At 41.8% G+C, this 14130-nt stretch overlaps 1 protein-coding gene across 1 annotated transcript in view; it reads right to left on the reverse strand.

Annotated features, from left to right (window-relative positions):
* The window catches only part of PCNX2 (pecanex 2), a 111268-nt gene that overhangs the window by 41345 nt on the left and 55793 nt on the right, over positions 1-14130 (reverse strand). Inside the window, exons 20-23 of the mRNA XM_080997832.1 lie at positions 12668-12809; positions 8701-8878; positions 2318-2428; positions 18-145 (exon numbers count right to left, since the gene is read on the reverse strand). Of these exons, the coding sequence (XP_080853958.1) occupies positions 18-145; positions 2318-2428; positions 8701-8878; positions 12668-12809 (559 nt within the window). The remainder of the gene's footprint in view (positions 1-17; positions 146-2317; positions 2429-8700; positions 8879-12667; positions 12810-14130) is intronic.

Below are 14130 nucleotides of genomic sequence, written 5' to 3' on the forward strand. Positions count from 1 at the left end.
ATAACACTTTGCCTTACTTGTAATTCCTTTCCCAGAACTTCACTGGTCTGGCGTATGATGTGAGAAAAATGACACTCCCGAGAAATGGACTCAGCGGAGTAGAAAAGATTGCAGTGGCCAGAGTCTGAAAGAAGAGCATTGCCGAATCTGAAAATTTCAAGTTAAGGTAACACAGATGAAGTCGCTGCCTTTTATGCTGTCCTTCGGGCAGTTTCTGACCTATTTATCTTACTAACTTTCTCCACAAAGAGGCAGAAGCAAGGAAGTCTCACGGAAAAGATGAGAGTCACCATCATTCAAACTTACCTGACTTAGTTGTGTGTCTATCATTTGTCCCCAGTGAATGTTATGCTATGGACAAGATTACTGACATTTATCCAAACTTTCAGTGTCCCTGGGCTTCGAATGCCGATTGGAAGAACGTTTTAGCTGAAGCTAAGCCCTTTTAGGTCTGACTGAGTTCAATGATAGAGCTCTAAATATATGCATAACTGCCTCATTGAAATCAACAGTACTTTGAAGTGCTTTTCTTTTTTTTTTTACTTTGGCCACAGAGTCAGTGTGGTGCAGTGTTGGCGAGGTCCTGAGAGCCCCGGGTTCAAATTCTCACTTGGCCATGAAGCTCCCTTGTGCCTAAGCTCTCAGCCTAACCTACCTCAAACAGTTGTGGGAATTAAATGAGGAGAGGAAGAACCTTGAAATCTTTGGATTGAAAGCTGGAATATAAATGCAATAAATAAAAAATAAATGAATAATAGATTGGGCTATTTGTCACTTGAATTAATTCAGGGTCCTGTATTGAAATGTGTCTAACATTTCTTCTTAATCTGTCATATATGAGCAAATTCTACTGTCATAAATAACTAATATGCTAATGATTTCTTTTTTTCATCCGTCTGTCTCAGCGGTGTGCTTTTGGGGGTGAAGCCAAACTGTTGGAAGGTTACATACAGTGCCTGCAGAGACTGATATGGGAGAGACATGTTTTGTTGGTAATTGAAGTAATAATCACATTTCAGCTTTTCTCCTAAGGCCTAATTAATCAAACGTTTGATGTTATCTGCCGTTTTAGTAAATACTTATCAAGTATATATCTGCAACTCCTTAAATTTATTGAGAGGATGCTATATAATGATGTCTGTGCCTATTAGTGATTATGTGAGATGAGTTGCCCTCAGAGCCTCTCAAACCCAATGGAGAGGATATGGGGATGAAGGAAGTGTCAACAAAGTTCAGTTGCCATAATATTGTGGACTCGTGATTCATACTGGCTTGGAAGGACAGAAAGTCATCACTGTGGAGTACGTGCAAGGAGCAAGAAAGGTAGAGAAACCAAAGAAGAGGGGTCGAGGAAGCCTCCTAAAGACTACTTCAAAATCAAAAGCATTACAAAAATATCTATGCACACTCAAAGGCAATGGAGGCACTCAATCCATGCATATATTCCTCTATAATAAACAGGGAGAAAAAACATAAGAGGTCTCATGCCAATAAGCAAATGGAGGACCTTGGGGAAAAGAAGGCCTACACCAGGCATAGGCAAACTCGGCCCTCCAGATGTTTTGAGACTACAATTCCCATCATCCCTGACCACTGGTCCTGTTAGCTAGGGATGATGGGAGTTGTAGTCCCAAAACATCTGGAGGGCCGAGTTTGCCTATGCCTGGCCTACATCTTTAAGACCAGCAGGATCCCAGCAATAATCCAGCGAACAGACTTTCACGACTTCACCACAAAAATGTAACATTCATCATAATAACAACAACAATTATTGCTAATCTGATCTCTGTAGTTCAGTCACTTTCTCTATTCCCAATTAATGACATAGAGGCAGTGCCACTAGTAGGGCTTCCATTTCTGAAAATGTCGTATCAGACTGATGAGATTAGCAGAGATTCCCAGAGAGTCTGGGAAAGTCTAAGAGTCACTGTCCAATTTCCTTATCTGTCCGAGAGCCAACAATACATTTTAGCCATTCTTGCCTACATACTAGAGTGCCTTCTGAAGCAAAACAGACTTTAAGTTACACACCTCACCGAAGAAGTAATAATGTCACAAGCAATAATGAAATACATTTCTCAACTCATTGCTTTTTCTTATTTTTATCCGTTTAATAATTTATATCCCACTTTTCAAAGTATTGTTCAAAGGATCTTTTTTAATATTGCATTTTCTCCCTGTGGGAATATCCATACTTTTTTTTCAAAATTTTGACATTAAAAAAAATATACTTTTCTTAATATAAATTGCCCAAGAACACCCTGCTTTCCTTAACCCTCTGAATGCAGAACAAAATAGCAGGTACACTAAAAAGGATATGAGGTATTGCAAAGAGCTGAGCAAATACATGGAACGAAGAGCCCCAAGCAATCTGCCAAGGAGCAATATAGGTCAGAATGAACTGCAACTTTTGCAGGAGGTCCCACAACTGAAAGCAAAAGAGTCAGAAAAGTTATGACAGTGTATGTGAAAAGCACTTTTTTAAAAAAGAAAGAAAGAAAGCATTTTACCATATATATCCTATACAACACGCAATGTCCATGTACCTATATTACAATTATACTACCTCTTGGATTGTTGGTATTCAGTTCATATATTTTTATTTTAACATAATATTTACTTAATCAATCAATCAATCAATCAATATTATTATTAATTACCTGCCCTTCACCCCAAGGTCTGAGAGCCGGTTACAGCATTAAACACAATATTAAAAACAATTTAAAACAACTTGCAATCATAAAAAGTTGGGTCCTGAAAACATACATCTCTGATGTCAAAAGCCAATGCAAAGTGGGACATCTTCAGCATTATCCATAAGCTATATAATGAAGGTGCCTTGTGCACCTCTGCTGGGAGTTTCACATCTTTGGGGCCAGCACAGAGAATGCCCTCCCCAGGGCTGCCACCTGCCCTCCAAGCCCCTGAGGGTGGAGGAACTACCAAGAGAGCCCCCTCTGCTGATCTCAGCACTCAAGAGGGTCTGTAGACGATCTTTCAGGCATCGGGGACGTGAGTGGTCAGGATAGCCATATGGTACACAGAACACATCTACCAGATAAATCCACCAGATTTTTCTCTGTAGAAAAATGAGCTTTCTAGCCAAGATGTTGTTCCCCATCACAAAGAAGAAGAAGAAGAAGAAGAAGAAGAAGAAGAAGAAGAAGAAGAAGAAGAAGAAGAAGAAAATAAAACGAAGATATATAAATAGAATGGCTAAATGTGTGAGAGACTTCTTTGTGTTCCATGCTCTTAGGGAGGAAGGTGAGGTCACAACAGGTAAAGGAGCTACTGCCCAAGGGAGCAGCTCCGGGATGCATCTTTTCCTCTGCCCCTCTGTAACATGCAGGGCAACTTGCTCCATAACCAGACATTATAATGCTGTGAGTTATGACATCAGGGCATGGTTCCAGATGAAGTACATCTTTCAGAGGCAAAGGGAGAAACACATCCAGTCGATTGTCTTTTTCAGCGGGGTGACTCACGCAGCCATTTTTGAAGATTACTTTCAGTTATGGTGGTTTCTGCTTTGACTGCCAAGACCAAGGGTCTCCAACATAGCCCTTGTGGGCACATATGTGCCTATAGAGGCCTTCCCTGGCACCCACATGGCCCCCTCTCCAAAGTTCAGATTAAAAAAAACATTATATTGTAGTCAATAGACTAGGTTGTGGTGTATGAGTGGCTGCTGTGTGTATGGTGTCCCTGACCTCCTCTGGTTTGCAAAAGGTAAAGGTAAAGGGACCCCTGACCATTAGGTCCAGTTGTGACCAACTCTCGGGTTGCAGCGCTCATCTCGCTTTATTGGCCGAGGGAGCCAGCGTACAGCTTCCGGGTCATGCAGTCAGCATGACTAAGCCACTTCTGGCGAACCAGAGCAGCGCACGGAAACACCGTTTACCTTCCCTCTGAAGCGGTACCTATTTATCTACTTGCACTCTGACGTGCTTTCAAACTGCTAGGTTGGCAGGAGCTGGGACCAAGCAATGGGAGCTCACCCCATCATGGGGATTCAAACCGCCGACCTTCTTATCGGCATGTCCTAGGCTCTGTGGTTTAACCCACAGTGCCACCCGCGTCCCCTAGTTTGCAAAGACACCCCCCAAAAAAGGAATGTGACACTTCACTCAGAGTAAATGAAGATGCAGTTCTACCATACACCCCACTACCACAGTTGCACGCTGCCTTGACTTATTTTTTATTAGGTTTTTTTTCCTTTTTCAAAATGGTCTGATAAATCTGGAAGTCTGGCTGAATACAGACGACTGCTTCACTGTGCCTGTCCATCCAGACTAACCAATGAAAAAGTCTCCAAACATTGAAAGTAATTTTGTGCACAATCCCGTTCTATCCCTTTCTATCCCCATCCCTTGCTTTTTCACAAAACTCTACATTTGGAGCAGAGCACACAAAATCACCAAGTCAGCTAGGCTCTTTGAGCAAACTGTGCAACTATGCAAAGTGTGTGAATCATGAAAATTCAGAAGCATTATGTGAATCTGCCCAATTTGCAAAACTTGTTATCGGCTGCAGTATTTGAGCTTTGTGATCACAGAGCTTGGGGTGCTTTAATGCCGCATTTGAGACCCCCCGATTCATAGCCCTGTTATAACCACATAACTGCCAGTTACCTATTTTGAAACATCTTACTGCTTCCACTGTTGAATTGGAATTATAATACTTTTCTTTTATGTGCATCCAATTAGAGATAATATTTTGCCCATTTGCAGACTAATTTGTGTTTATCTCCCTTAATGTGCATTGCTCATGAATGTTTTGAGCAATCTTTCTGCATCTTTGGAGAAAATTGGCAGAGCTGGGGGACTTACATGTTGCCGATGATAAAGATTTCCTCATTGAAGTGCAATTTCTTTTCTACAAATCTAACTTCCCATTAACACTGAAAGTCATTTATGACTTGTGTACATCTTAGCTTCTGTTTATGCTTTCACCTATTTTTCTACACAGAATGTCATTCAAGTGAATCTTGTCTCTGAACTTAAAAGCTTTATAACTCTTCCCCTTAATTTGTTTCAATTCTGCTATCAGTAAATAGTTGTATCCAGCAGTAACCTTCCATTCATGGAGAGCTCTTTAATCCTCTGGAGACTTCCATGAAGGAAAGGGGGGAAGTGATTTCCACCCATTTTCCCTCCTCTTCTCAGCCCCCTATGTCCCGCCCCCATTTGATCCAGCCTCCAGAGGCCTGGAGCAACTTCCAGAATAGTATGGGAGGTGTTGCAAGGAACTGCAGGAAAAAGGAGGCAATTTTTAAAAATGGCCTTCCTCCCCATACCATTCATAAAAGGCTCAGTTGTATCAAAGAGCTTTCCATAAATGAAGAACAGTCCATTTTTCTTGCAGATGAGGAAGTTTCATTACAACCTCAAGGAGAAGCCCAGCAGGTGGTCTTGTGCTGAGCAGATTAAGTTGACAGATTCATTTTGTAACGTTTTTCATAAGAAATTTTGACAGGTTTTGACCTTAATCGGAGCCAAGCACACATATTGCCAAAGGACAAGGGTTCAACTGAACATATAAAACATTTCAGACTGAGATATCAAAGACCTTTTCAACAAATGTTTTGGATTTCAGGTGATTATGTTGCTTATCAGAATAAAAAGGCCAGCGGATTTCTGTCCTATCACTGAACATATCTTTACAACACTGGGTTGTTGTATGATGAAATAATCCAAATGGAACTTATCAGACTCTCTATGTGTATTCAAGAGACACCACTCACCAGGCAAGATAGATTATTGCAGTTTGTGAAGGGCTTAATTCTTTTGGACAACTTGGTTCCACTTTTGTTATCTGTCTGTAGGGGGATGTGAACACCAGCAATTTCCCATGGCAAACTTAAAGTTCACCGGTCTCTAAAAAACAACCATTGCAGTCATGCAAAGTAGTGGCATAAAGGGTATTTCCAGAGAAGAAACAGTGGGCGCAGGGAATCTGCTGTTGGCATTCATCCGTCTCAAGGGAAAATGGGGTGAAAAATCTGGGATGAAGTCAAACTGCTGTGCTAGCAACACTGAAGTAACTTTCCTGGGGTGCAGGCCTGGGCATTGTGCACGGAGAACCTGGGCTGCCCAGATAACAAGACCTACCCTCTCGCCCTCACTGATGTGGTCCAAAGGAAAGCAGAGCCTCCCAGTAAATAACTAACGGGCAATTATCCTCCACTATTTCAATCAGTCTCAGTTCCCTACATATCGTATGGCTATTTCTAATCCTGGATCACAGCCAAAATGCATCATCCATGCACAGCCCTCCCAATACCTTTATGCACCATTTTAATTTTGGTTCTGGGGGCAGGGCTCCCAACCAATTTACTGAACTGGATGATCCAGTATGCGGTAGCACATCCAAAAGCAGCTACAAGGAGCTAATAGGGGGATGAAAGTGGCTGTGGAAAGCAATGCCCTGTGAGCAGTGAGGATGATTTGCATCCTCACTGGACTGCATTAATTACATACATGGGTCACCAATGTGGCGCTTGCAGGTGTTCAGAAGTCTGCAGAGGCCCTTCCTTGGGGCCCACAGGTGCCCACTGCCTTCTCTTGCTCAAATTAGGCTTGAAAGAAGCTTTATTTTGTAGTCAATAGAAGGCTATTTAAGCCTAATTGCAATGGGGGTTGGGGGGGCTCTCCCCTCCCCAGCTGTGACCTGCCCACACAGCAAATGCCCCATACACTGTAATTAGGCTTCCTTCCACTGGCTACAACAGAAAGCTTTATTTCAAGCCTAATTACAGCAGTGGGACAATTTGGGGCGTGGGGGGCAGTCACAGATGAGGAGGAAGGGATACCCCTTCCCTTGCCAGCTGTGACCCCCGTCACCATTGCAAAGCACGTTACTGAGGACAGATGAAGAAAGTGTCATCTAACCTAGAATAACAAAGCTGGAGATGTTGTCTACTGTGGGTTTATTTCATTTCCTTTAGTGGAAAAATGGATATGCTTCTTCAACCGTGGCTTCACACGGATTGTTTTTTCTACTGAAATGATTATACAGACTTACAACACTTAGGAAAAAGCCTTGCTGCTCAGACATGGGAAAAATCACACCTTCAGAGAATAATAAGTTCCTGGCTGTCACTTCCAGAGTTATTTCTACATAGCCAAAGGTGGTGGCAGCAAAAATGTGCTTTCTATCTTTCAAAAATAGTTGTCAACATTATGGTGATTGAACAGTGCATTGATTGAAGCTGTCAGTTCCTTTTCTTGCTGAAGCAGAATGGACCATAGAGAGTTGGGAAAGTTACAGATACAGTGCCTGACGCCATCTGAGCAGGGACCTGACAGATAGGTTTTTCATAGGAATAAAGTTACCCCAAATTAATTTTTTTAAAGGCCAGCCCACAACATTTCAGAGATTCTTGGGGATTTAGATCCATGTGATGAAATAATAACCTGCAAAATGTAATAATTAATCTTCAAAACCCAGCAATCCTATAAGTATTTCATTTACAGAGTCACTGCAAATCTCTAATTACCAGCTCAATGAGATTGTACTTTTCACTCATTGTCTCAGCATGCCTCTGAATGAAACAATTTCAGCACGACTACTCCGCACATGCTATTTCCATTTTATTCACTTGTTTCCCAAGATATTGCTACCATGGTCAACTTCTCAATAGTTAATAGGTATAGATCTATAGATATATAAAACATTTGCCCCAAATAAACTCATATAAACTTTTAGGGAAGTTCTAAACCTCTAAGACTAATCAAGATCTGCCTCTCAAAAATATGTTTAATTGGCCCATAGCCTGTAGCATTTCTTCAGTAAACCTGTAATATATGTACTTGTGATTTTAGTACAGGCAACCCCCAAATTATGTGAGAGTTATGTTCCAAGGCACCAAGCGTTTAAGTGAAACCCTGTATATTTGAAACACCATTGAAAAAGCCTACAAACCCTCCTCCCTCACCCTGTCACTTTTTGTGACTTTTTGTGACTTTTGGGGTCATTTCCGGGTTTGGCACAAGTCATGGTTTGTTTCTTTCCAAACAAACCATCAGTAAGACAAGAAACAGCCTTGGTTACCTCTTGTGGTTTGTTTGGAGAATAACAAACAAGGAACACAGGTTCAGATATTCCAGCCAATCAGAGCCTGGTTTGTTTCCTGGTGGTGTAGCAGCAGCAGCAGCATGAGCTGGAACTTCCATTTTGTTTCTTTTAGACTATGCTTTAATGTGACATGTTAACTATGTTTTTCAGGTGTTATTGTACAATACAGTTAGTAAAGGTAAAGGGACCCCTGACCATTAGGTCCAGTCGTGGCCGACTCTGGGGTTGCGGCGCTCATCTCGCTTTATTGGCTGAGGGAGCCGGCGTACAGCTTCCGGGTCATGTGGCCAGCATGACTAAGCCGCTTTTGGCGAACCAGAGCAGCGCACGGATACGCCGTTTACCTTCCCTCTGAAGCGGTACCTATTTACCTACTTGCACTTTGATGTGCTTTTGAACTGCTAGGTTGGCAGGAGCAGGGACCGAGCAACGGGAGCTCACCCCGTCGTGGGGATTCGAACCACCAACCTTCTGATCGGCAAGTCCAAGGCTCTGTGGTTTAACCCACAGCGCCACCCGCGTCCCTTACGATACAGTTAGACACATGTTATTAGTTATGGATTCTTGTTTCTTTTTCTTAAACACTTAAAATTGTGACAGAGTTTTAAGTAACAATTCACTTGCCTTATTAAACACAATGGACATCATGAAGAAATTCAACAAGAAGTTATCGGAGTTACCATAGTAGTCAAACTGGAAGAAGATGACAGTAAAGCTTAATGTAACAAACTGGTGAATGGGATTACAAAATGAAGACCGCAATAGCTTCATTCCCGCAATTGTAATCAGAAAGATATCACAGCTGCAAGAGGGAAAAGAAAGAAAAGAAAGAAAAAAATCAGGAAAGTAAAGCTTCAATAGAACAACTTATTAGGATGGTTTCTGTTTCGTTTAACCAATCACTATACGAAGGTGACTATTTATGTCTGGCAGTAGTACCATTTTTTAATTGACTTTATTGAATCAAAACACAATGACATGGCTCTCCAAAGTAATCTGGACTGGTCCTGTATTAAAAGACAGGAGGTGACATTCAACATAATAGAGTCATAGAACTGTAGAATTGGAAGGAACCTGAGGGTCATCTAATCCAACTCCCTGCAATGCATGAATCTCAACTAAAGAATCCATATTGGATAGACACCTAACTTCTGCTTTAAAACCTCCAATGAAGAAGAGTCCACCACCTTCATAGGAAGTCCATTCTAGCTGTTACTGTCAGATAGTTCTTCCTGATGTTTAGTCATAATCTCCTTTCTTGTATCTAGAAACCATTGGTTTGGGTCCTACCATCAGGAGCAGGAGAAAATAAGCTTGTTCTATCTTCCATGAGACAGCCCTTTAGATATCTGAAGATGGCTATCATCTCTCAGCCTTCTCTTGGCTAAACATACCCAATTCCCTCACCATTCATCATAAGGCTTGGTTTCCAGAACCCTGATCATCTTGGTTGCCCTCCTTGCACATGTTCCAGCTTGTCAACATCCTTCTTAAATTGTAGTGCCCAGAACTGGACACTATACTCCAGGTGTGGTCTAAGCAAGCAGAATAGAGTGGCACTATTACTTCCCTTGATCTGGACACTATACTTCTGTTGATGCATTAGCTATTCATTCATTCATTCATTCATTCATTCATTCATTCATTCTGCTGCTGCTGCACCACACTGTTGATGTTCAGCTTGAGGTCTACTAAGACCCCTAGATCCTTTTTACATGTACTACTGTCCCCCATCTTATATTTGTGCAGCTGGTTCTTCGTGCCTAAATGTAAAATCCTACATTTGTCCCTACTGAAATTCATTTTCTTAGTCTGGGCTCCAGTTCTCCAATCTGTTAAGGTCATCTTGTATCCTGATTCTGCCTTCAGTAGCATTTGCTACCCATCCCAGTTTGGTGTCATCTGCAAATGTGATGAGCATTCCCTCAATTCCTTCATCCAAGTCATTTATAAAGATGTTGAACAACAACGGGTCCAGGACAGAACCCTGCAGCACCTCACTTGTCACTTTTTTCCAGGATGACGAGGAACCATTAGTGAGCACTCTTTGGGTTTGCCTGGCATGACTTGTCTTTGAGAAACCCATGATGGGTCTTAGTAATCACAGACCAAATGTTTAATTATCTGTTCTAGGACCTTTCCTGGTATTGACATCAAGTTGACGGGCTGGTAGTTACCTGGGTCTTCTCCCCACCCCCCTTTTGAAGATCGGGACAGCACCTGCCCACTTCCAGTCTGCAGGAACCTCCTCTGTTCTCCAAGAATTCTCACAGATAATAGACAGAGGCGCTGAGATAACATCGGCAATTTCCTTGACCAGACTTCATCATGTGACCGGACTTTCACTTGCATGATGTGACTTCCCATTCTTCTTCTCCCTCCCTGGGTGCCCCCCAAATCTGCTCAAGGGTTGAGGAATGTCCCAAAGCAGAGTTTGGGGGCACATGAAAAGACTACAAGGGAAAGGAAGAGAGGAGAAAGTGCTGCACAATGGGCAGCATTAAGCAGGATATGCAGATTCAAATTTCTGCTCTGCCTTTTAGCCCACTGGATGATTTTGGGCCAGTCACTATTTCCCAGCTCAACCACACAAGTCTATTGAAATCCTTTGGAACAAATTTCAAATAAATAACTATTTAAAAGGCTGGTGTCCTTATCTAGTATATGTATAACATATCTGAAAGATGTACCCATGAATTAAACTGATTTCCCTGCTGAAAGCACAGCGTTATATGTTTTCAGAGATCATTAATCATTATAACAGTTTTGGTGTCAACATACTGTTTAAGTACTAGAAAATTAGAACATAAAGAAAGATAGTTGGCAAACTTCCCAGAATTCTTGCTTCTATCTTTTAGTAGGCATTGTGCTCTTTGTTTTACACTTTTATTTGTACATTGATCCATTTTTGCTGTGGAAAATAATTTTATTTTTTAATGCAGTTTTCCAAGAAATATTACATAATAATTGCTCCTAGGTTAATAGACATAATGCTATATACATATAGGCATTGCATAACCTCTTTGAAATCTTCCTTATGTTAATAAAGTAAAGAGCACACAGTAGAAAAAGCAGGCTGTGGCAGTGAAAAGAATGGAAGAAGGTCACAAACCTCTTGCACAAATGGGACAGGGAACTACCAGTTGGGGTAGCAGAAAAACGGGGGTTCATTGTGAAGGGGGTTGCCCTTCCTTGACTTTCAGATAAGATTGCAAATGTGTTCCGTTTTAGTTATTTTTACCTCAGTGAACCAAGCAATTTCCTTTTGTAATAGAAGCTTGCCTGACCCATTCCCAAAGGGATGTACTAGGAGTTTCAGGGCACCTTTCATCCATGGAAAGAAACTACTATATGGGTTGACTACTGAAATCAGCCAAGTGGGAATTATGTCACCTCAGAGAAGGGATGGTAAAGCAGTGATGGGGAAATTGAGGTCCCCCAGAAGTTACTGGGCTGAAACTCCCATAAGCCCCAGCCACACTGCTAATAGTGAGGGAGGACAGGAGTTGGAGTCCAGCAGCATCTAGAGGGCCACAGGTTTCCCCATTCCTGAGATAAGTTATTGATGCAAATCCTGCACACATTGTTTCATAAAGGAAATGTGATGCTGCCACTATCTTCAAATTAAATGAAAACAAGCCACAAGGTTTCAGAATGTCTTCTCCAATGAGCGACATGTGCCAGTATTTTCAAGACCTTGATACATGTTGTGCTCTGGTCATTCATTTGGGATTTTCAGCCTGGATGGATTTCGGTGGATATGAATCTAAAAGGCACTTATTCTTTGCTCCATGTCCCTTCAAGCAGATCTTTAGGTTCGCTAGAGATAAGACTACTCCAAACAATCAGCTAAATGTTGCCATGTGAATGAAATGTCAGAAACTCTTTTGGAGGCTGTCAGAGCTTCTTCTCTCATCCGTACTTTCAGTTTTGAAAGCAACACAGATAAGACGAGTTCTGAACTCATTGGCAGGCACGCTCCAACGACATAAGAGCGCTTGCTGGGTTTGGCATCCCTGGAGAAGAATGAAGTCCAAGAAGGAAGGGCAAGGGGAAGAGCAAATGCTATCCTCCAGGCACATATGGCAGCCCACTAGGTTCAGGCTCATGATGCCTGCATGGCCGGGGTTAGTGCAAGACATTTTGCCACCTGAATCAGAGCTCCTATGGCCCCATGTGTGTAGGGGTAAACAAATCTCTGAGGCCGCCTTGCTCAGTATACCTCATTCTGGGGAAAAGCACTTCCAAGGAAGAGGCCCCACTGGACAGTCCCACTTTCAGCAAAGGAGAACTCTTACAACACTAAACAGTGGTGAGTTAGTGGGGTGAGGGCACATAAATCCATGGCCTTTCCTGTCGCACCATCTGATGCAAAGGTCTCAATGCGGCCAATGGGTAGGCCAACCTGGAGGGAGAGGCAGGAGAGACATCAAGCACCTCTCCAGTTATAAATAATGGCTGTTGTAGGTGACAGCAGTTTAGGAGAGGCAGGTCACAAGTTGTGGAAGCCTAAATGGTAGACCAGATGCATAAATGATATTGTCCAGCTCTTAATCTACAAATAATGTATCACAACATTTAAGTAACTTACTGTGGAGTCAGCCTCTTGTATTTGCTGATTGAGAAGGCGTCATTGGTGAGGGCATTCAGTATTATTGCCGGATACAAGATGTACTTTTCAAAACACTGAAGCCACACATAGAGTCTTTCAAACCACATTAAATGGGCAGCACCTGAACATTTCAAAACAAAGTGATGTCAAAACTCTTGCCATGCATAACAGGGTATAGCTCATCTGTCTCACACATGGCATTAGCTGATTTATTGATTTATCACATGGAATGTGAATGCCAAAATTGGCTCCGATGGGGGGGGGGGTGCTGATCTCTCATCAAAATCTGAAACATGCTAGGATAACAAAGTGAAACTCCAAAGGGGCATTGGATTCATATGAGCAACTAGAAGTTGATTAAGCGTTGGATCCCTGGTCAGTATTGCAGATGTAATTAGATCAGAGCTCCATAAGAATACAGATTTAACAGCAGTTCTAGAAGCAACAGAAAATTGCAGTGAAGAAAACTAGTCTTAACTAAGGGGATGCACAAGCCATAGCACTATATGAGAATAGCAGTGAAACAGCAAAAACGTCAGAGAAGGCAGGTCAATAGCAGGTGGGAAGTTATTAAGCAGGCAGGAAACCCAACACATCTTAAGCTGGGGTGACTATTTCAAATCAGAGAGTCAAAATCTTGTTCAAAGATACATTGGTTGCAGGTGGTTTTCTTCTTCTTCTAGTACTTAACATTTTACCTTCTGAACTGAGCCAGGTAACCCTTAGCTTGAAACACATTTGGTTTCCAACCTGGGCACAAATAATAGCTTAGATAATATTGTTGGCTTTGGAAGAATTCTTTGGGGGGGGAAACAAAGTTGAATCTTGTGCCATATAATAATAAAGTATTTGGTGGAGTGCATCACAATCCTGGTCTGCTAAGTATGAAAACAAAGTCCAGAAGATTGCATCAGAAGGCTGGGTCATAAATGTAAGCAATGCCAGAATGCAAAGTCATTTCTAACACTCACTGGCTGTTAGCATTTTATTTTCATCTGGAATTAAACCAACAAAGGAGACCTGCACTTCATTTACTCTTTCAAGTCATTCTGTAATAAACTGTAAAAAACTAGAAATTCTTCGGTACATTTTGGTATCAAAGACCCTCTTTCGAGATTGATTGTTCTGCGAATATATTTCCATGCAACACCCTCCTGCCAAATACACTTAACATTACAATGCATCTCTTTTTTATTTAAATAATGCATCTTATAAATATGTTTCTCTGCAGTGTATCTAGTTGTTGGCTTGGTTTCAAGAAGAGACTGAGGTCACAGACGAGACCTACTGTCTTGACGTTCTTATCTTCAAACACGTCAAAAACACACATTGAGAGTGATTAAAGCACAGACCCATCAAAAATTGACAGCAAGTTTCTTAATTGGAGCAAAGAAAAAGTGAGGGTTATCCAAAGACAAGCTGGCTCCCAGCCAACAGATTTC

This window comes from Podarcis pityusensis (assembly GCF_964106645.2).
Source record: "Podarcis pityusensis genome assembly, chromosome: 3".
NCBI classification, from domain to species: domain Eukaryota; kingdom Metazoa; phylum Chordata; class Lepidosauria; order Squamata; family Lacertidae; genus Podarcis; species Podarcis pityusensis.